The 23,033-nt window shown below is 50.7% G+C and overlaps 1 protein-coding gene across 3 annotated transcripts in view; it reads right to left on the bottom strand.

The window, feature by feature from the left end:
- LOC140391640 (protein O-glucosyltransferase 2-like) overlaps nt 1–23,033 on the bottom strand; it is a 133,596-nt gene that overhangs the window by 86,433 nt on the left and 24,130 nt on the right. For all 3 annotated transcript variants that reach the window (XM_072476330.1, XM_072476334.1, XM_072476329.1), the window contains exons 4-5: nt 11,725–11,802; nt 5,961–6,133 (exon numbers count right to left, since the gene is read on the bottom strand). In XM_072476330.1, the coding sequence (XP_072332431.1) occupies nt 5,961–6,133; nt 11,725–11,802 (251 nt within the window). The remainder of the gene's footprint in view (nt 1–5,960; nt 6,134–11,724; nt 11,803–23,033) is intronic.

The raw sequence follows: 23,033 nt of genomic DNA, 5'->3' as shown, positions 1-23,033 counted from the left end.
GCGCACACACACACAGACCCGCGCACACACACACAGACCCGCGCACACACACACAGACCCGCGCACACACACACAGACCCGCGCACACACACACAGACCCGCGCACACACACACAGACCCGCACACACACACAGACCCGCGCACACACACACAGACCCGCGCACACACACACAGACCCGCACACACAAACACAGGCCCGCGCACACAAACCCGTGCACACACTCACACAGACCCGCGCACACACACACCCGCGCGCGCACACACAGACCCGCGCGCACACACACACACACAGACCCGCGCGCACACACACACACACAGACCCGCGCGCACACAGACTCGCGCGCGCACACACACACACACACCTGCGCACACACGCACATGCACACACAGACCCGCGCGCGCGTGCACGCACAGACCCGCGCACACGCGCACAGACCCGCGCGCGCACGCACACACAGACCCACGCGCGCGCACACAGACCCGCGCACGCACACAGACCCGCGCACGCACACACAGACCCGCGCGCGCACACACACACAGACCCGCGCGCACACACAGACCCGCGCACGCACACAGACCCGCGCACGCACACACAGACCCGCGCGCGCACACACACACAGACCCGCGCGCACAAACACAGACCCGCGCGCACAAACACACACACAGACCCGCGCGCACAGACCCGCGCGCGCGCACACAGACCCGCGCGCGCACAGAGACCCGAGCGCGCGCACAGACCCGAGCACGCGCACACAGACCCGAGCGCGCGCACACACAGACCCGCGCGCGCACACACAGACCCGCGCGCGCGCACACACAGACCCGCGCGCGCACACACAGACCCGCGCGCGCACACACAGACCCACGCGCGCACACACAGACCCGCGCGCGCACACACAGACCCACGCGCGCACACACAGACCCACGCGCGCACACACAGACCCACGCGCGCACACACAGACCCACGCGCGCGCACACAGACCCGCGCACATTTCCTTTTGAGCTGATTAGCAGCCCGTTGAACCGCATTATGAATGCTCCTTCCACGTCCAACAAGTCCTCAGAACTTGCACATGGCTGACAAAACAAACTGGTACTGAGCCAGATCGTGCATGCAAAACTCAGAACATAGATCCAACATTACACGTAATTCCGTAATTAGACAATTGTTGCTAAACAACTTTAGTTTGCTAAGAATTACACTGACAGAAGATTTAAGATCAACAGTCAGGCTTGTAGTGAGGCTGGCTTACTTGCATGTGCTAAACAGACCCGCGCGCGCACACACACACACACAGACCCGCGCGCACACACACACACACACACACAGACCCGCGCGCGCACACACACACACACAGACCCGCGCGCACACACACACAGACCCGCGCGCACACACACACAGACCCGCGCGCACACACACACAGACCCGCGCGCGCCCACAGGCCCGCGCGCGCACCCACAGGCCCGCGCGCGCACACACACACCCGCGCGCACACACAGACCCACGCGCACACACACAGACCCACGCACACACACACACACACAGACCCGCGCGCACACACACACACACCCGCGCGCACACACACAGACCCACGCGCACACACACAGACCCACGCACACACACACACACACAGACCCGCGCACACACACATACACAGACCCGCGCGCACACACACACACACGCGTGCACACACACAGACCTGCGCGCACACAGACCCGCGCGCGCACACACTGACCCGCGCGCACACACACAGACCCGCGCGCGCACACACAGACCCCCGCGCGCACACACAGACCCCCGCGCGCACACACAGACCCCCGCGCGCACACACAGACCCCCGCGCGCACACACAGACCCGCGCGCGCACACACAGACCCGCGCGCGCACACACAGACCCTCGCGCGCACACACAGACCCGCGCGCGCACACACAGACCCGCGCGCGCACACACAGACCCGCGCGCGCACACACAGACCCGCGCGCGCGCACACAGACCCGCGCGCGCGCGCACACACACAGACCCGCGCGCGCGCGCACACAGACCCGTGCGCGCGCACACAGACCCGCGCGCGCACACAGACCCGCGGGCGCGCGCGCACACACAGACCCGCGCGCACACACACAGACCCGCGCGCGCACACACACTCACGAGCGCACACACAGACCCACGCGCGCACACACAGACCCGCGCGCGCACACACACAGACCCGCGTGCGCACACACACACAGACCCGCGCGCGCACACAGACCCGCGCGCGCACACACAGACCCGCGCGCGCGCACACACAGACCCGCGCGCGCACACACAGACCCACGCGCGCGCACACAGACCCGCGGGCGCGCACACAGACCCGCGGGCGCGCACACAGACCCGCGGGCGCGCACACAGACCCGCGCGCACACACAGACCCGCGCGCACACACAGACCAGCGCGCACACACACAGACCCGCGCGCGCACACACACTCACGAGCACACACACAGACCCGCGCGCACACACAGACCCGCGCGCGCACACACACAGACCCGCGTGCACACACACACAGACCCGCGCGCTCACACACAGACCCGCGCGCTCACACACAGACCCGCGCGTGCACACACACAGACCCACGCGCACACACACAGACCCACGCGCACACACACAGACCCACGCGCACACACACAGACCCGCGCACATTTCCTTTTGAGCTGATTAGCAGCCCGTTGAACCGCATTATGAATGCTCCTTCCACGTCCAACAAGTCCTCAGAACTTGCACATGGCTGACAAAACAAACTGGTACTGAGCCAGATCGTGCCTGCAAAACTCAGAACATAGATCCAACATTACACGTAATTCCGTAATTAGACAATTGTTGCTAAACAACTTTAGTTTGCTAAGAATTACACTGACAGAAAATTTAAGATCAACAGTCAGGCTTGTAGTGAGGCTGGCTTACTTGCATGTGCTAAACAGACCCGCGTGCGCACACACAGACCCGCGCACACACACACACACACACACAGACCCGCGCGCACACACACACACACACAGACCCGCGCACACCCACACACACAGACCTGCGCGCGCACACACAGACCTGCGCGCACACACACAGACCCGCACGCGCACACACACAGACCCGCGCGCGCGCACACAGACCCGCGCGCGCGCACACAGACCCGCGCGCGCGCACACAGACCCGCGCGTGCGCACACACAGACCCGCGCGCGCGCACACAGACCCGCGCGCGCGCACACAGACCCGCGCGCGCGCACACAGACCCGCGCGCGCGCACACAGACCCGCGCGCGCGCACACAGACCCGCGCGCGCGCACACAGACCCGCGCGCGCGCACACAGACCCGCGCGCGCGCGCACACAGACCCGCGCGCGCACACACAGACCCGCGCGCGCACACACAGACCCGCGCGCACACACACAGACCCGCGCGCACACACAGACCCGCGCGCGCACACACAGACCCGCGCGCGCACACACAGACCCGCGCGCGCACACAGACCCGCGCGCGCACACACAGACCCGCGCGCGCACACACAGACCCGCGCGCGCACACACAGACCCGCGCGCGCACACAGACCCGCGCGCGCACACACAGACCCGCGCGCGCACACACAGACCCGCGCGCGCGCACACAGACCCGCGCGCGCGCACACAGACCCGCGCGCGCACACACAGACCCGCGCGCGCACACACAGACCCGCACGCGCACACACAGACCCGCGCGCACACACACAGACCCGCGCGCACACACAGACCCGCGCGCACACACACAGACCCGCGCGCACACACACAGACCCGCGCGCGCACACAGACCCGCGCGCGCACACAGACCCGCGCGCACACACAGACCCGCGCGCACGCACACAGACCCGCGCGCGCGCACACAGACCCGCGCGCGCACACACAGACCCGCGCGCGCACACACAGACCCGCGCGCGCACACACAGACCCGCGCGCGCACACACAGACCCGCGCGCGCACACACAGACCCGCGCGCGCACACACAGACCCGCGCGCGCACACACAGACCCGCGCGCGCACACACAGACCCGCGCGCGCACACACAGACCCGCGCGCGCACACACAGACCCGCGCGCGCACACACAGAACCGCGCGCGCACACACAGAACCGCACGCGCACACACAGAACCGCGCGCACACACACAGAACCGCGCGCACACACACAGACCCGCGCACATTTCCTTTTGAGCTGATTAGCAGCCCGTTGAACCGCATTATGAATGCTCCTTCCACGTCCAACAAGTCCTCAGAACTTGCACATGGCTGACAAAACAAACTGGTACTGAGCCAGATCGTGTCTGCAAAACTCAGAACATAGATCCAACATTACACGTAATTCCGTAATTAGACAATTGTTGCTAAACAACTTTAGTTTGCTAAGAATTACACTGACAGAAAATTTAAGATCAACAGTCAGGCTCGCAGTGAGGCTGGCTTACTTGCATGTGCTAAAAGCTACATATATTCAAACTCAATGTCCTGTTCTTTGTAAACAGAAAGAGTATGTCCATGCATTGTGTCTTTTTAGCTAAACAAGAGCTTGGGGAACAGCTATTCCGTCGTTCATTCCTCATGGCAATGCTTTGACCGATCAGAGTCAATCTGCCTGGTTTGAATTTAAATAAATGTTTTGGAGTTAACTGTTCCGTGGTGCAATCTCAATGGCAATGTCTCTACCAATCAGAGTCCTCTTTCCAACCAATTAGCACCCTTTTCTCATGCAGTATAAATTGCTGTTCCATTTAGACTTGGTATTCTTGCAAATCTGTTCTGGTGAGTACAAAAAATTTCAACAGCATGTCGCTTTTGTCAGAAATAATCATTTATATTTCTACCACCATCTTGTATACAAGTTGTATTTGCTTGTCACAGTGACTCCTGCCAACCTAAGATGGCCACTGATACCCGCCTGTGTGTGTACACAGTGCTGGCTGGAACTTACTCAGATCCTGAAGATATGAACTCATTTTCTAAATCCCTGGCATGGCTGGATGGGAGGTGGCCACCAACAGTATCCAAGGTGGGGATGGTGATGGAGGAGAGGCTTCTAACGGCCGCTATTCTGTTTGCAGCTCCACAGTTTGCCGCCGGTGACAGACCTGGATTAAGGGGAAGAGGCTCCAGAGCAGGAGATTCAAAAACTGCAGGGAGGCTGCAATTGCAAGCATTATAAAGAAACTGCTTCCCTTTAGTGAAAGGTGTTAACTTGATGCTGTAATATTTGCAATTCCAGATTGTTATGATCGCACCATGTACCCTGCTGTACATTGCCTCCTAAACTGATGGTGGCAGCATTTACAACTGCACACGTACCGCACTGGCAGCATCAAGCCTTTGTTTATCGGCACCAAGGTTAGGCGGATGATGAAGCACTGAGGTATTATTGATTAATACAATTTGTCTTAACACATTGACCACTGGATAGTTATTTTTACATTGTAAAAACAGAAAGGGCAAGAAACTTCAGTCGGCTTGGCAGCGCCTGTGAGGCGGCACGGTGCACAGTGTGTCCTCCTGGTGCTTTGGTTTCCTCCCACAGTCCAAAGATGTGCAGATTAGGTGGGGTTACAGGGATCAGACAGGGGAGTGGGCCAAGGCAGGGTACTTTTTCCAGAGTGTCGGTACAGATGCAATGGGCCAAATGGCACTGTAGCGTTTCTATGGAATTTTAAAAAGAAACCGAGTTGATGTTTCAAATCCGATATGACTCTTCTTTGGAACCCTTTCCAACGTTCCGAAGAAGGGTCATGTTCGACTTGAAACGTTAACTCTGTTTTTCTCTCCACAGCTGCTGCCAGACGACTTGCTGAGTTTTCCCAGCATTTTCTGTTTTTATTCCAAATCTCCAGCGTCTGCAATATTTTGCTTTTGATTATTTATGCATTTGTCAATTCTAGTTAATTCTAAGTAATGTGATTGTAAATAACATCTTACCGTCCCATAGTTTCTAGAACTGAATCAGTAATGTCATATGTTGGCATCACAATATCTTTTGTATTATCTGACCCACACCAGGAGAAAATAGGGTGAAGTTTCTCAGTAGTTTTTCTCTTTTCTAAAGGCCAGTCTCCGAGATTTACAAAGAACTCTATGTCTTGTATTTTTACCTAAAAGTAAAATGTATCAGCATGAAAACACTGCACCAGCACTTCATTTTTTGTCAGCAGTTCTTGCATTTTAGTGAAATTTCAGCATAACCAAACCAAACACCTAAACTAGGAGAATTTGAAAACATCCATTAGAAATACATCTTCCACAAATAATATTTGCAATGCCCTGGTTCATGGGTCACTCTCTGTTCACAGTCAGTGCTATCTGAGTTCAATCAATTGGATCTTAACCTGGATCAAAATTTAGAGAGATGCTTTTGTAGCAGCCAAACTGAGACTTGATAAAGCTTTCGGCAGGCAGCCAGCCTCCCTCCTCTGTAACTCCTGAATGTAGCTATTTCTCATCATTGGCAATTTCATTTGCCATCTTACTCACCTTGCTCTTTCTCCACTCATTTCACTGCAATTCTATCCTCCCTTTGCCTCTCCATCCACATAAACCCTTCTGTGTATATTCATGATCACTTTGCCACCCGTTATCTCAATCAGTAACAAGGCCATCTCTGACCACTTTCGTGTATCTCCTATCTGGTTCTTTCTGTATTGATCCCTGGACTCCTGAAATTGCAACATTACATTCAAACTTTCAACATTCCAACCTTTGGCCCTATATTTATGTCACCCACAAACTTTATTCCCTAGTTTCACTTTCATTCCAGCTCCCTCATTAGTTATTATCACAGAGTGAACTAGATTGTGCACATCCTGGCTGTCTTATTTGACGTTGAGCTGAGCTTTTGATCAGTGCCCTCACCATCACAAGGACTGTCTATCAATGTACCCATTCAGGTGCGTGGCCACACAGCAGCCTGGGAGGTATGTGCAGGCCATGCTTGTACAGCTGCACAAAAAGGGGGTCAGGCATTGAAATGGTGAGCAGCTAACAACTAGATTTTAAAGGAAACATTGTTGAGTACTTCCAACTTTGCAAAACTGTCAGTCTCTCTCCTCTTGCCTCAAGCTAGCTGTTGTTGAAACTTCCATCTATATCTTTATTACCGCCAGGATCGATTATTATAATGTTTTCATACTCTCCCATCTTCCACCCTCCACAAAATTGAGTTAATCCAAAATTTTTACCCTATCCCACTGCAATTTCTGCTCACCCATCCTATCTACTGCTCGTTGATTAACATTGTCTCCTGGTCCCTCATGCCTCTTAACTTAAAATTCTCTACTTCATATTTAAATTCATCAATGGTTTTGATTCTCCCCATTTCTGTAAACATCTCCTGTCCTACACCGCTCTCTGAACACCATCGGCGGGATTCTCCGTTTCCGAGACTAAGTGTTGCCACCAATGCAGAATTAGTGGATATTCACGACAGCAAAACTGGCGCCACACCTGGGCCGATTCTGCTACCGTTAAGGGGCCAGCAGCGGTGCTATGTGGAACACATTCAATTCTAATGAGAACGGTGCTGGATTTGCCGGTTTCGCAATTGACACTCGGGAGGCTGACAAGCTGCAGCCACATGTACACATTATACTCCCCACACACACACTCATCCCAGCCAACAAGATAGCACTGGTTGTGCTGGAGCACGCCCATACAGTTGATGGGTCAGCTGGGGCCAGAGGGCACCTAGGGGAGTGGCCCGGGGGGGGACACCTATACGACCCGTGGCCCTAAGGTCACAGTGAGAAGTCAGTGATGTGCGCAGCTGCATGGCCGCCTTCCTGGCTGCGGCAATTGTGTTCTGTGACTGTCCAGCCCGACCCCACAACCCACCTCCTGGCCAGCCCCCGCTACTGCCCTGGCCCTGGCAGAAGCCCCCCATCCAGCGGCACATCTATGGCGATTTTGGACACTTTCCATACTCCCTCAGCAGCCACCACGCCGGTTTCACAATTTTTAAAAGCACAAGCGAACCCGCCGTCGGAAACTCGACCCATCGGTGAAAGAGAATCGTGGAGGCCCCAGGAGAATACCGGGATGGGCAGCTAATGATATGCAAACAGTGTTTACTCTACATGCGTTCCGGTATACGTTGAGCCACTATCGAGGTGACGGAGAACAGCGAATGACATCAAATCGGCATCCGCCATGACTTTGGGGTTGGAACCTATTTTCCGCCCAATCGCGTTTCACGATTTTGGCGTCGGCAAACAGAGAATCCCACCACATATTCCTTCAACTTTGGTCTCCGTTTATCTCCCATTCCCTTTGTTCTATCAGTGGCAGCCATCTGTTCAGCTGTCTAAGTCTCTCGAATCTCCCACTTCTGTTTGAAAACTCTCCTTCAAACCCACCTCTTTAACTGCCCCCTCATTTAACTGTTGCATTGGGTCAACATTCATTTTTGCCTGATTACAACTATGTAAATAGCTCTGGGACACTTTTCTGTATTAAAGTAACTATAGAAATTCAAAGTAGATGTTGCTATATAGAAAACCTTTACACAATAGCAGCCACAGGAATGGAAACACCACCGCAAATGGGAGAGTTTAGGAGGGGTGATGGAAGCCGTGGTAAGAAATATAGGGTCAAAAGCCTGCCCTGGATACCTTCTCAAATTTTGTAACTGAAGGCACTCTCATTAGTGGTAAAACCATTTTAATTTTAGAGAAGTTAAATCACAGCGTCCTAAACATTGCACAACTCGGAGTACAATAGTACTTCCTGGTGTTCTGGATATTTGCGTCTTTTGCAAAAGTGCTTTTTCCAATTTCTCTGAAGGTGGACCAAGGAACGAGTTGGTTAGATGAGGCTTGATACAAATTGTTAAGCTGTTTTCTTTCAGCGCCAAGCATACAGAACAGCTGTTATGATGGAGGTCATTTAATTCATTTAATCTGTCTAAATCTCCTTTCCCAAAACGAGACATGGATTCAGAAAGGGTGGAGAGTAAATGGAAACTATCAGTTAGTTCAGGGAACCCAAAGGTGAAGGATGGTGTGACATAACCTTTATGTTATTCATCAGCAAACAGGATTTCCTGATTGCCCACTGCTATGCCCATTTGGATGTGGAAGTGCTATCAATGTTTCTGTTCTGATTGGGTCTGTGTCCACATTTTGCTGTTTTTGGTGTTTGGCACAAACAACCCTGTATTGGTGCCCTTTGCCTCATTCTAAGGTATGCCTGCTGCTGTTCTTGGATCACTCTTTTACACGCACCATTAAGGTAGGATTAGTTTCCAAGCCTGATGAAGATGGAGGAGTGTGTAACTGTGAAGATGAGATTTTGTTTTCACAGCGATGGTGCGGTGATTACTCCTGCCAGTACTTTCATAGATCAATATACTTGCAAAGGGTAGGTTCATGAGGATGAGGTCAAACAGGTAATTCTGTCACCACCCAGTCATTCATATGGCCAGTTCAGTCAGTGGTGGTATTATTCAGTAGACAGGGATGTGGAACAAGAGTACATGCTCTCTCATTACCTCCATCAGTGTTTCCTTCAGGTAGTGTTGAACATGGCAAACTACAGGAAATGATGGAAATGGCTGGTTGTGCATTGGTAATCACGTGATTTTCATGGCATTGTTTGAACTGAAGACACAACATTTCGTAAAAGTCTAGAATCAATGTTAAGGACTACCAGGACCATGTTCACCCAACTGTTTGTGAGAGTGCATTGTCCCCTGCTTGTACAGTACACACTGTGGGACGATGATGGAGGAGTCTTGGACATTGGTCATTGTGTGAGTGTGACCATGTCAGGCTCTTGCTTGATTAGTCTGTGGCTCAGCATTTCCATCTTGAAAACGATTCTCAAGATGGCGGAGAAGAAGATAGACTGACATTACCCTGGCCTTATCTTGATCTTTTACCCACACAGTCAATCCTATATTTCCATTATTATTCTGCTCTGTAGCAGTTTAGTGATTTGTTAGGCACATCAGAGGTTTCAAAAATTGTGGTACAGGAGCCATGTGTAATGAAGATTGGTTGAATAGCAAGTCGCCTTTTTTGAAGGGCATCAGTGAATCATCTGGATTTTTACAACAATGTGGCAGCATTCATGTAACTTTTCAGATAATTACCAGATATATTAAATTAAATTCATAACTCACTATGGTGGGATTTGATCTAACTACCTTTACGTTGCTAATCCTGTATTATAACCACTACACAACTATGCCTGGTCAACCTCTATCCAATTCCAATCCAATAATGATCCTGAAAAAACTCCTAAGAGTGTGGGGCTAACACTGGGATTCCCAAGATTACTCATGCACATTAAGGATGCCCAATCATTAACCAGCAATTTAGGTTATTTCCTAGGGTAATGACATTAGTAAAAAATGCCGTCATGGATTATCAACTCAAAAAACACCATATGATCCCTGTTGGTGGTGTAATATGGCCAAGATACCAGGGCAATACTCATCTTTGGAGTGCACCATGGCTTTTTTAGGTCCCTTTCAGGGCCTCAGTTTAGCGTCTTATCTGAAAGATGGCTTCTCCAACAGTGCAGCATTGCCTCAGTACTTCAGTGGAGTAAGTTGAGAATTTGTACCAAAGTCTCTAGAATGGAGCTTGCATTTACAACCTGCTCATTCAGAGGCAAGAGTGCTACAACTGAACGAGTATTAAAATGCTGTTCTTGGTTAAGCACAATTGATTGTTTAGAATGTTCAGTGTGACTACTGTAAGGATCTGAACTATTCACAGAATTTATTAATGATTCAGATGATGGAATAGAAAGCCACATATCAAAATTTGCCAATGACAACGAGACAGGTGGCACTGTAAGCTTTGTAGATGGAAGTATAAAATTGCAAACAAATATTAATAAATTAAGTGAATGGACAAAATTGAGGCAAATAAATGCCTTTCAATGTCAACAAATATGAGCTTGACCACTTTGGACCCGAAAGGGATAACAACGGGCTGCTTTCTAAATGAAAGGCTGGGAACATCAGAGACCTAGAGACTTGAGGGTCCAAGTACATGGATCATTAAAATATAAAGTGTGGGTTCAACAAATAAATGAAAAGACAAGTGGAATGCTGGCCTTCCTATCTAGAGGACTAGAATACAAGGGGCTGCACCAAGCCTTGGAAAGCCATGGTTAGACCAGACCTAGAGCAGTGCAGGCAGTTCTGGTGACCACACTATAGGAAGGATATTGTACAGAGTGCTGCATAGATCTATTAGAATAATACCTGGACTTTAAGGGTTAAATTATGAGGTGAGATTGCACAAATAAAGGCTGTATTCCCTGGAATTTAGACGTTTTATGGGGTGATTTGATCAAAGTTATCAAGCTATTAAGGTGAGCTGAAAGGACAAATAGAGATACACTATTTCCATTGGTTAGGGAGTCTAGAATTAGGAGACACAATTCAAAAATTAAAGCTAGACCTCTCATGAGTGAAATTAGGAAACGTTTCTATACATAAAGTGCGGTATAAGTTTGTAGCTCTTACACAAATGGCAACTGATGCTAGATTAATTGCTGATTTTAAATCTGAGATTCATGGAATTTTGGTAACAAAGATATTAAAGAATATGGAGCAACGGCAGATTCATGGAGATCAGCCTGAGTTCAGCCATTATCTCTTTGGACAGTCAAAAAGGATTGAGAGACTCCTGTTCCCATTTGTAAAGCCTACTTAAAAAAAAGCAAGATTCCTTACCTTTCGGGTCAGAGACAGCAAAATAGAATCCATGAATATCCGAAAGCCAACATGTTCTCCAAATGTTTTTACATAAACCTAAAACATTTTTTTAACATATGATTAACATGAGAATTAAACAGTCACTGAATTTAACCCTGAATACAAAGAATTCAGTTATCATGGAATACAAACTTCAAAAGATATGCAACATTGATAACGATTACCATTACTCCCAGACCCTTTTGTCCTCTGACTCCAACCTCCTGTGTTTAAAATCCCTTCCTCTGCTTAATTACTGGTGGCAGGCATTTCAGTTATCTTGGTTGTACTATCTATCTGGAACTCTATTACTGAACCTTTTAGTCTTCCTTTAAAAAGTTACTACAAGCTGGCGGCCATGTTGGGTGCCCCCTGGACAAAGGGAAACCCTAGAGCCCTGGGACCCAACCTCATGGTGAGAGCGGCGACCGTGGCCATTTTAGACGGCCCCCTAACAAAGGGAAACTCCGGAGTGCAGGGGCGCGTCCACCAGGTAAGTATGGGTGATCCTGCAGGACCGGTGGGTCGAAAACCCCCCACCAGAATTGTAAGGGGACTCAATGGTCCAGTGAAAAGATCCAGAGTGTTCGCCCACCAAAGAAGCCTAAAAGCAGACATAATCTACCTACAAGAGACACACCTGAGGGAGAAGGACCGACTGCTGGTAAGAAAGGGCTGGGTGGGACAGACATACCACTCATGCTACGGAACGAGGGCTAGGGGGGGGGTAGCAATATTAATTAGCAAGAGGACGAGGTTTACAGAAACCAAGACAGTTACGGACCCAGGGGGACGGTACGTCATGGTCAGCGGTATCCTGGAAGGGGCACCGGTCATACTGGTAAATGTGTAAGCTCCCAACTGGGACAACATAGAATTCATAAAGAAGACAATGGCAGAAATCCCCGATCTTGACACACACAGACTGATCATGGGGGGGTGACTTCAACTGTCTACAGGACCCACTGACCGACCGATCAAACCCCAGAGCAGGGAAAAAGAGGCTAGGGAACTAGGAGCATTTATGGAGCAGATGGGGGTGGTGGGCCCATGGAGGTTCCTGCACCCGGAAGAGAAGGAATTTTCATACTTCTCACAAGTACACAAGGTATACACCCGTATCGACTTCTTTGCAGTGGGGAAATCGGTGCTTCCAGGGATCACGGGAACGGAGTACTCCGCGATCGTTATCTCTGACCACGCTCCACATTATATGGATGTGAGTTTGGAGACATGCCGGGCCCAGCGCCCCACGTGGAAGCTGAACGCGGACCTCCTGGCCGACAAGACCTCTGCCAAACAACATTGTGGGCCATAGGCGACTACATTAGTACCAACCAAAACAGGAAGGTCTCACCCTCCACCTTCTGGGAGGCACTGATTAGAGGAGAAATCATAGCCGACAAGGCAAGCAGAGATAGGGAAGAGAGGGTGGCCAGGCAACATCTGGTGGACTCCATCCTGGAAGTCGACAGAAATTACTCTGAGGCTCCGACTGTAGAGCTGCTGGCGGAGAGAAAACACCCGCAAATGGACTTTAACCTGTTATACACTAGGAAAGCAGTATACCAACGCCGCCAGACACGGGAGACCTTCTACGAACACGGAGACAAGGCTGGCCGCCTATTGGCTCACCAGCTGAGAAAGCAAGCAGCCACAAGGGAAAAAGCGCAGATAAAGGATAGCAGAGGCAGGCTGGCAACAGAACCAAAGGAGGTCAATCGGGCATTTGAGGCCTTCTACTGGGGACTGTGCGCCTCCAAGCCCCCCCAACTAGGGTGCGGGGGTGAAACAGTTCCAAGACGGACTGGAACTACCAGTTGTGGGGGAAGACAGAAGGGGGGCGCTGGAAGCACCAATAGACCTGGGAGAAATCATCGAGAGCATCAGCTCCATGCAGGCGGGGATGGCACTGGGACCCGACGGGTTCCCGGCGGACTTCTACAAAATATTTGCACCAGTCTTGGTCCCACACTTAAGGGACATATTCGCGGACTCACTGGCAAGGGCACCCTGCCCCCCATGCTAGCACAGGCCACAATTTCACTGATACCCAAAAAAGATAAAGACCTGACGGAATGTGGATCATACAGATCCATTTCACTGCTGATCGTGGATGCGAAAATACTCGCAAAGATCCTGGCCAAAAGGCTGCGTACCACAGGTGGTCGCAGAGGACCAAACCGGCTTTGTCAAGGGTAGGCAGCTGCTGAACGTAATAATGACCCCCCCCCCCGGGGAGAGAACACCAGAGGTGATCGTCTCCCTGGACGCAGAAAAGGCTTTCGACAGTCGAATGGAAATACCTCCTCGAGGTACTGGAATGGTTTGGGCTAGGAGCGGGGTTCACCGCCTGGGTGAGGCTCCTGTACAACGCTCCCAAAGCGAGCGTCCGAACTAACACCACCAGCTCTGAATACTTCCAGCTGCAGAGAGGAACAAGACAGGGCTGCCCCCTGTCCTCACTCTTGTTCGCAATAGCGATCAAACCCCTAGCGATAGCCCTGCGGGACGCGAAAAGCTGGAAGGGAATCCGGAGACGAGACAGAGAGCACAGAGTCTCACTCTATGCAGATGACCTGCTCCTCTATGTCTCAAAGCCACAGGAGGGACTGAAGGCAATACTGCAATACTGAAAGAGTTTGGAACCTTCTTGGGCTACAAACTTAACCTGGGCAAAAGCGAGGCATTCCCAGTTAACCCAAACAAGGGAGGGAGAGAGCTGGAGGGGCTCCCGTTCAAAACAGCCCAGAACAGATTCCGTTACCTGGGGATCCAAATAGCCAGAGACTGGACACAGATCCACAAGTGGAACCTGACCAGCCTGGTGGAGGAAGTAAGAAGAGACCTTCAAAGGTGGGGCTCATCCCCACTCTCCTGGTGGGGAGAGTGCAGACGATCAAGATGAACGTACTGCCAAGGTTCCTCTTCCTGTTTAGATCCATTCCGATCTTCATCCCCAAGGCCTTTCTCCAAAACGTAGACAGTCTAATCATGGCGTTTGTGTGGAGGGGTAAGAACCTGAGAATTCCCAAACAGACACTACAAAGAAAGGAAATCAAAGGGGGCTTGGCCTTACCAAACCTACAATACTACCACTGCGCAGCAACGGCAGAAAGAGTGAGGGGATGGGTACAAGAACCCGACACAGATTGGGTACAAATGGAAGAGGCATCCTGTAAAGGAACGACGCTCTGGGCCCTGGCCACAGCAGCACTCCCATCCTCCTCTAACAAGATACACAATGAGCCCAGTAGTAGCGGCCACGCTGAGAACGTGGACCCAGCTGAGACAACACTTCGGGATAACCAAAATGTCCCCCATGGCTCCCATATGCGGCAATCACAGATTCCCCCCAGCCATGCTGGATACCACCTTCAAAAGATGGGGGCAGGACGGGGGCACACTGACGGTCGGGGACTTCTACTTAGGGCACAGACTGGTGACACTAGACGAACTGACGAGGAAGTGGAAGCTAGCAAAAGGACAGGAAATGAGACACCTCCAGATAAAACACTTCCTTCGCAAAGAGACAGTAGGGTACCCATGGGCCCCAGAAACCACACTACTAGAGGACCTGATAGGCACAAGCAACGAGAAGAGGGGGCTGTATGGGAAAATATACAGACAGCTACTGGGCACAGCCCGGACTCCACTGGACGTGACCAGACAAAAATGGGAGGACGAACTGGGGACAGAGGTAGGATGGGGACTCTGGAACGAAGCACTGAGCAGGGTGAGCTCCATCTCCTCCTGCGCAAGGCTAAGCCTAATGCAGCTCAAAGTGGTGCACAGAGCGCACCTGACCAGAACCTGAATGAGCAGGTTCTTCCCGGAGGTGGAGGACAAATGTGTACGGTGCCAGAGGGGCCCGGCCAACCACACCCACATGTTTTGGGCTTGCCCCAAGCTTGCTGGGTTCTGGACAGCCTTCTCCGAGGCAATGTCCAAGGTTGTGGGGGTGAGGGTGAAGCCATGGCAATCTTCGGGGTATCGGAGCAGCCAGAGTTATAGATGGGGAAGGGGGCCAACCCCCTCGCTTTCGCTTCCCTAATCGCACACGGGAGAATCCTGCTCGGCTGGCGATCGGCAGCACCACCCACAGCTGCAGACTGGCTCGGTGACGTTTTGGAATTTCTCCACCTGGAGAAGGTTAAGTATACCATCCGAGGGTCAGAGGAAGGCTTCCTGGATACTTGGGGGCAGTTTGTCGGTCTGTTTCAAAACCTAGTCGAGGCCAGCAACGAGGAGTAACCTAATAAGAATTTTGCGTGGGTGAGAAAAACGTGATGTGTATATACACAACTGTTTATAAATATGGGAAATGCCAATAAAAAGATTTTTTTTTAAAGTTACTACAAAACACCTCTTCATATGAGTCTATGGTCAACTCACCTGAATCTCTTTGTACTTTAAACTTTGGGTATCTGTATACACCCAGCAATATAACAGCTCCTCCACTGGAGGAGCCTTGCCTCAGCTGATGGCACTGGACACCTCTGATGCACAAGCTTCTGGATTCTGTGATATACCAGTGCAAATGTATTTCTTTTAAGTAATTGATATGAATGTGGCAGTTTATGATGTTTAGTGACATGGCCCTTGTATATTGAATGATAAACTATACAGGTGATACTTGTTTATGTCTGTGATCTTGGCTTGTTTTGAGTGTTTTTGCATCTGTAAACACACATCTTGGGCGCAATTCTCCGGTATCGGCGCGATGTCCGCCGACCGGCGCCCAAAACGGCGCAAATCAGTCGGGCATCGCGCCGCCCCAAAGGTGCGGAATCCTCCGCATCTTGGGGGGCCAAGCCCCTACCTTAAGGGGCTAGGCCCGCGCCGGACTAATTTCCGCCCCTCCAGCTGGCGGAAAAGGCCTTTGGTGCCCCGCCAGCTGGCGCGGAAATGACATCTCCGGGCAGCGCATGCGCGGGAGCGTTAGCGGCCGCTCACGGCATCCTCGCGCATGCGCTGTGGAGGGAGTCTCTTCCGCCTCCGCCATGGTGGAGACCGTGGCGAAGGCGGAAGGAAAAGAGTGCCCCCACGGCACAGGCCCGCCCGCGGATCGGTGGGCCCCGATCGCGGGCCAGGCCACCGTGGGGGCACCCCCCGGGGCCAGATCGCCCCGCGCCCCCCCCCCCCCAGGACTCCGGAGCACGCCCGCGCCGTCTTGTCCCGCCGGTAAGGTAGGTGGTTTAATCTACGCCGGCGGGACAGGCATTCTAGCAGCAGGACTTCGGCCCATCCCGGCCGGAGAATTGCGGGGGGGTGGGTGGGCCGCTAACCTGCGCGGCACGATTCCCGCCCCCGCCGAATATCCGGTGCTGGAGAATTCGGCAACCGGCGGGGGCGGGATTCACTCCAGCCCCCGGCGATTCTCCGACCCGGCGGGGGGGTCGGAGAATCTCGCCCCTTGTTTCTCCCATTAATGATGCACGTGTGGATTATTTTTCTTCAGTGATGTCTGTTGTTCTGGGAGAATTTTACTGCTTAATCTTATGCAATTATCTATACGTGAACTATTTGTTTTTGACTATATTGTTCAGTTTCTGCATGTCTGGACCCCTTGATGTGCTTCTATGTCATGTTTTATCCTTTTGATGGTTGAGAAAGTAAAAGGGACCGTGTTAAAATAGTTAGAAAAAGACATGAAGCAATACGGGATGTGATTTTGAACTACTGAATTTTTAAAAATTGGCTGAGTAGAGGAGAGACACAAGACAAGAAAATGAATAAGTGATTTTAAGAGAGGGAAGAAACCGAGCCAAAGATAAAAGCACCAGAAAAATATAACCGACCCAAAAAATCCTTTCAACTTGCAACACTCATTAACTTGCTATTTTTAATAAGTTAACCTCCTGCTAACCTCTTCCCACCACCCCACTCGCTCCCTATGCTAGCCACTTCCCTCTCCTTCAAGTTTGCTGCTTCCTCCTCAATCCCTCATAACTCCTCGTTGCTATCCTAGCTTCTCCCAACCCCCTTGCAGCTCCCCTCTGACCATCATCTTCCGACCTCCTCCTTGCTGCCCTCTCGACATCCCTTTCGGGATTCTCTCACTGCTCCCTGCTCCTAACCCCATCCATTTGTCCCCCTCCATGCACCCTTGTGATGATCCTCTCCAGACCCCCTCGGAGCTCCTCTTTTAACGTCCCTCTCCCAATCCCCTCATTGCATCCCTCTCGATGCCCCTCTCCCCACCCCCTCATTGCATCCCTCTCGATGCCTCTCCCCACCCCCTCATTGCATCTCTCTCAATGCCCCTCTCCCCACCCCCTCATTGCATCCCTCTCGATGCCCCTCTCCCCACCCCCTAATTGCATCCCTCTCGATGCCCCTCTCCCCACCTCCTCACTGCATCCCTCTTGACGCTCTTTCCCAAACCCCCTTTTCCCAGGCCAACCCCGTCTTGATGTTCTCACCCAGCTCCCTTGCTGCTCCCCTCCCCCAACTTCTCACTGCTCCCGTGTTGACGCTCTTTTCCTGACTCCCTCCCAATTCCCCTCATGACAGCCCTTTCCTGACGCCCTCAGTGCCCGCCTCCCGACCTTCTCCCAATCCCCCTGCTGCTCCTCTTGGTGCTATTTTCCTGACTCCCTCATTGCTCATCTCGTTACGCTCCTTCCTTGACCACCTTGCTGCTATCTCTCGACAGTCCTGTCCCGATCCCCTAGTTGCTCCTCTCTCTACGCCCCTCACCTGATCCCCTTACTGCTCGCCTCCTGACCTCCTCGCAGCTCCCCTCTTGATGCTCTTTCCTTTATACCGGCGCTGCTACTCTCTTAGCAGCCCTCTCCCGATTCTCTTGCTGATTATCTCTTGATATCCCTCGAGTTCCTGTCTACTTTCCTCTCACACAGCTGGCCGGCATGGAAGAAGGTAGCCCCCCCCTCCAACCCAGATTGCGCGCGCCCGCCGATCACTGGTCCCCGATCGCGGGTCTGGTCGTCGTGGATGCCCCCTTGGACACTAATCCTCCCACCCCCACCAGGATGGCCACTGCAGCCGCGACACCAAGCTTCCGCTGGGTGGTACCATACATGAACCACGTCAGCGGAACTCGGCCGGTCGACTGCGGACAATCGCCGCGGGGGCCTCTTCCAACCGCCCCCGACCAGCGGCGTGTTGACAGCGCGTACGCGATTGCCGCCCTGCTCCGGTTGCTGGAGGTTCACTTCCCGGCGTCAGACCCGATCGCCAGTCTGACACCCCATTCTCCGCCCCCGCGCCGAGCGTGATTTTGGCACGGAGGCTCGGAAGAATCCCGGCCCAAGTCCCAGATTTTCCTCCAGTGACAAAGTGCCAACATTCACCACAGACTGCCCAAAACATTCCGTACTTCACATGCCTGTCAGCTGCAGTGAAAACGTCCAGCAGGATCTACCATCAGGACAAGCAGTGAGGGCTTCCAACAAAGCCATGCCCCCTTAATAATCTTTACTGTCACAAGTAGGCTTACAATAACACTGCAATGAAGTTACTGTGAAAAGCCTTTAGTCGCCACATTATGGCACCTGTTCGGGTACACAGAGGGAGAATTCAGAATGTCCAATTCACCTAACAGCACGTCTTTCGGGACTTGTGGGAGGAAACTGGAGCACCCAGCGGAATCCCACTCAGACATTGGGAGAACGTGCAGGCTCCGCACAGACAGTGACCCAAGCCAGGAATCAAAATTGGGACCCTGACGCTGCAAAGCAACAGTGCTATCCACTGTGCTACCGTGCTGCCCCCTTCCCAGGGCATTACCTGAAGGCAAACCCCCTTGCAGCCAGTCTTCAGTTCAATTATTTAAAATCAGTTTTAATACATTAAAACAGTTAGGTCACTTCTCAAAACGGTTATGTACTTTTATAACAATTTTTTTATAAGTTTGGCAGGGTATTCCCCACAGACATTAATGTCACCTGGCTCCTATTCGATAAAGCTCCCTCCCCACATTCCTAATTTTTGGTTTCTGAATGCTACCCCAGCACTCATTTCTCGTCTCCGCACCACCACACACCAGCACCTCTGTCTTCCCCTGCCTCCCCATGCCTCCCACAAACTCAATCTCCCCTGGTTTCACTCAAATTCCACACACCATTCCACCCCCATCCCCTCTTTCCCTGGCTCCTCAGCTCTGCCAATGTCAGAAGCAACACTTGGAAAATTACCTTCTTTATCATGCGGTTTCCAACTTTGATGGGACTGAGTAGGAGGAACTGAAGTGGAGCTAGTGTTTGGGTTTTAGTGAAGGGAAGTGGTGGGGGAATAAGAGGAGCCAGGAATGGAGAGGCATGATAGCATGAAAATAATTTTTAATCACAATCAGCAACTATCTAATTATTTTCTGGATGGGGACATACGCATTTTGAGGAGTGGCTCCATAATTTATATCTGTGATTATCAGCTGTCACATTTTGAACGGAAACATCCATGCAAGTTGAGGGGAAAATAGGCAAGACTTTTCAACTAATGATCCCTGACACTTTAGGAATCGGATCAGCATCTGGTTCCACTGTGGCAAATCACAACTTGCATATTTGCGAGTAATACAGCTCATCATTATTAAGGATGAGATATCTGGGTTTGACTGTTAAATCAAAGTACAATTGCTATTGAAGCTGAAGATGGAGCTGAAGATTTGAACACTGGCTTTATTTGGAAAACAATTAATGAAAAATCTCCCAATTGTAATCCTGGTAATTCCTATTACTGGAGAGATTTTTACATACTGGAACTGATAAACTCTTTTTTTAAACATTTCTGAAGTTTGCAACAGGCCGTCTTTAACAGCTGAAGAGTGATAGAACTCTTATATATACGCATTTTATTGAATCCTAAAACTGCAATTAAAATGTAAGATCTAAATATACTGTAGCCACCTTAGTTGGCCACTTCCCGACTTAAAATCGAGAACCGCAAAGGCTGAAGGGAAATTCAGCCAACACAGGCAAAGACTAGCAAATACAGAAATCATGTGTATTAAGACCTGTAAGGAACCAGACAGCACTGAAACCAGCAGCCATCTGCATAGTAATGTAGCAGCCATCTACATATTAATGAGCGATCCCCGGGAACAATCGAAACATTTTAAGGTAAACAAAGCCAAGCCAGACTCCTCGGCGTCAGCAGGAGCCAACACAAAAGAGGTTAACGGACACTTAAAGACCGCCCAACGATCAGGGAACCGCTCCAGCATTGGAGAAATCGAACCAAGTGATTGGAACGAAGTCCAATCACTTGAAACCAGGTACGGGGTCCGCCCCGAAGGGCGGGAAGCCCCTGGGGACTATAAAGTAAAGCCCCCAAGTTCAAATCGTCCTTCTTGGCAGGGTCACTCAGCAGCGAATCAACCCTTGAGAGTGAACTGCCCAAGCTGCCTCCAAGCAAGTAAGTCTCAAGTCAACGCTCGCTACGAGATAGGCGCTCCTAGCTACCAGTCCATGCCAGCTATTGAATCCCGTAGACTCAGGGCCTGAACGAAAGGCCATTTGTTCCCCTGACCTGGTGGGCAAGTCTAAAGCTAAGTATAGGCCTGTTAGTTATAGAGATAGTTTATTAAGTAGAATTTATGCATGAGTAGCGATTGACTGTGTATAATAAATGTGTTTTGATTTTAATCTTACTAATTGGTGTGTTGAGTTATTGATCATTACTTGAACTTGACCCTCGTGGCGGTATCATAAAGATATCTGGCGACTCTGGAGCAAAGGTTATAAAACAGAGCCAATTGAACCAACCAAAAGTTAGCAACAATACAAAGTGGGCTCCAACTAGGCTACTTGGTTCTGAGTTCCAAGTTCAGTATTGCTTTGTATTTTTAAATACAACAGTCTTCTCAGCCATGTAAAAACACTGGGTGTCTAAAGTTCATGGGTGCACGAGTGAGTGGTTGTTGTCACTGTCTGCGTCATTTACCAGTTTGACGCTTTCTTTGAATACAGCAGAATTTCCATCAGACATGAGAGAAGAGGACTTTGTAGAGGGGAAAATTATCACACGGAGTTCAAACACAAATCGTACTACCACACGAGATTTTGTTTTCAATTATTTAATGTTATAGGTTGTTGTATGAGATGGATACTTCACATGTCAAAACTTAAGGTTACAAGAAAACTCTTTTACACTGCAGATATTGCTAGATGTTGATCTTTAAATTATTATATTGTGCATATTCTACCCTGTGCTTTGAATTTCCTGTTTCTGGGCTATTTTGGCCCATTTTATTCATTTTTCTTAATAATTTCTATATCTGTGCATTCTTTGAAATTATTTTTCTTTTTCTTAATTTTTCTAATTAAGGGGCAATTTAACATGGCCAATCCACCTACCCTGCACATCTTTGGGGTTTTGGGGGTGAGACCCATGCAGACATGGGGAGAATGTGCTAACTCTACATGGACAGTGACCCAGGGCCGGGATCAAACCCGGGTCCTCGGTGCCGTGAGGCAGCAGTGCTAACCACTGCGCCACTGTACAGGCTCTCCTGTAGGGGCTAGTTTAGCACACTGGGCTAAATAGTTGGCTTTTAAAGCAGACCAAGGCAGGCCAGCAGCACGGTTCAATTCCCGTACCAGCCTCCCCGAACAGGCGCCGGAATGTGGCGACTAGGGGCTTTTCACAGTAACTTCATTTGAAGCCTACTTGTGACAATAAGCGATTTTCATTTCATTTCATTCCTTTTCTTTACCTAACCTACCTTCTTTTATTCGTACTCTCGGTAACGTAGAAGAAATTCTCATTCATAATTCATGGTTCAGAGAATTGAATCTCAGAATATATTCAAAAAAGCATTTCTGAATGACATCTAATGCTTGTCGAGAGTGAGGAGACTAACCGTATTTACACTTGTTAGATAATAAATTATTCAGTTTACAGCCCATCACATGTAATAAATGATTCTATTGAGATAGAAACATAGAAAATAGGAACAGAAGTAGGCCATTCGCCCCTTTGAGCCTGCTCCGCCATTAAATATGACAATGGCTAGCCTTCTGTCTCAAAGCCATACTCCGCCACTCTCCCCATATCCCTTTACACCTTTAGAATCTAGAAATCTATCTATTTCATTCTTAAAATAGTCAGTAACTTGGCCTGCAAAGTCTTCTGTGGTAGAGAATTCCACAGGTTCACTACTCTCTGAATGAAGAAAGTTCTCCTCATCTCAGTCCTAAATGGCCACCGTATCTGGAGACCGTGGACGCGATTCTCCCAAAAGATTTCTTTTTTTAAAAAAAATTTAGAGTACCCAATTCATTTTTTCCAATTAAGGGGCAATTTAGCGTGTTCAATCCACCTGC

This window comes from Scyliorhinus torazame, chromosome 15 (assembly GCF_047496885.1).
Source record: "Scyliorhinus torazame isolate Kashiwa2021f chromosome 15, sScyTor2.1, whole genome shotgun sequence".
NCBI lineage: Eukaryota > Metazoa > Chordata > Chondrichthyes > Carcharhiniformes > Scyliorhinidae > Scyliorhinus > Scyliorhinus torazame.
Note: the sequence above shows the minus strand (reverse complement) of the source record. Positions and strands in the feature narration are given on the sequence as shown.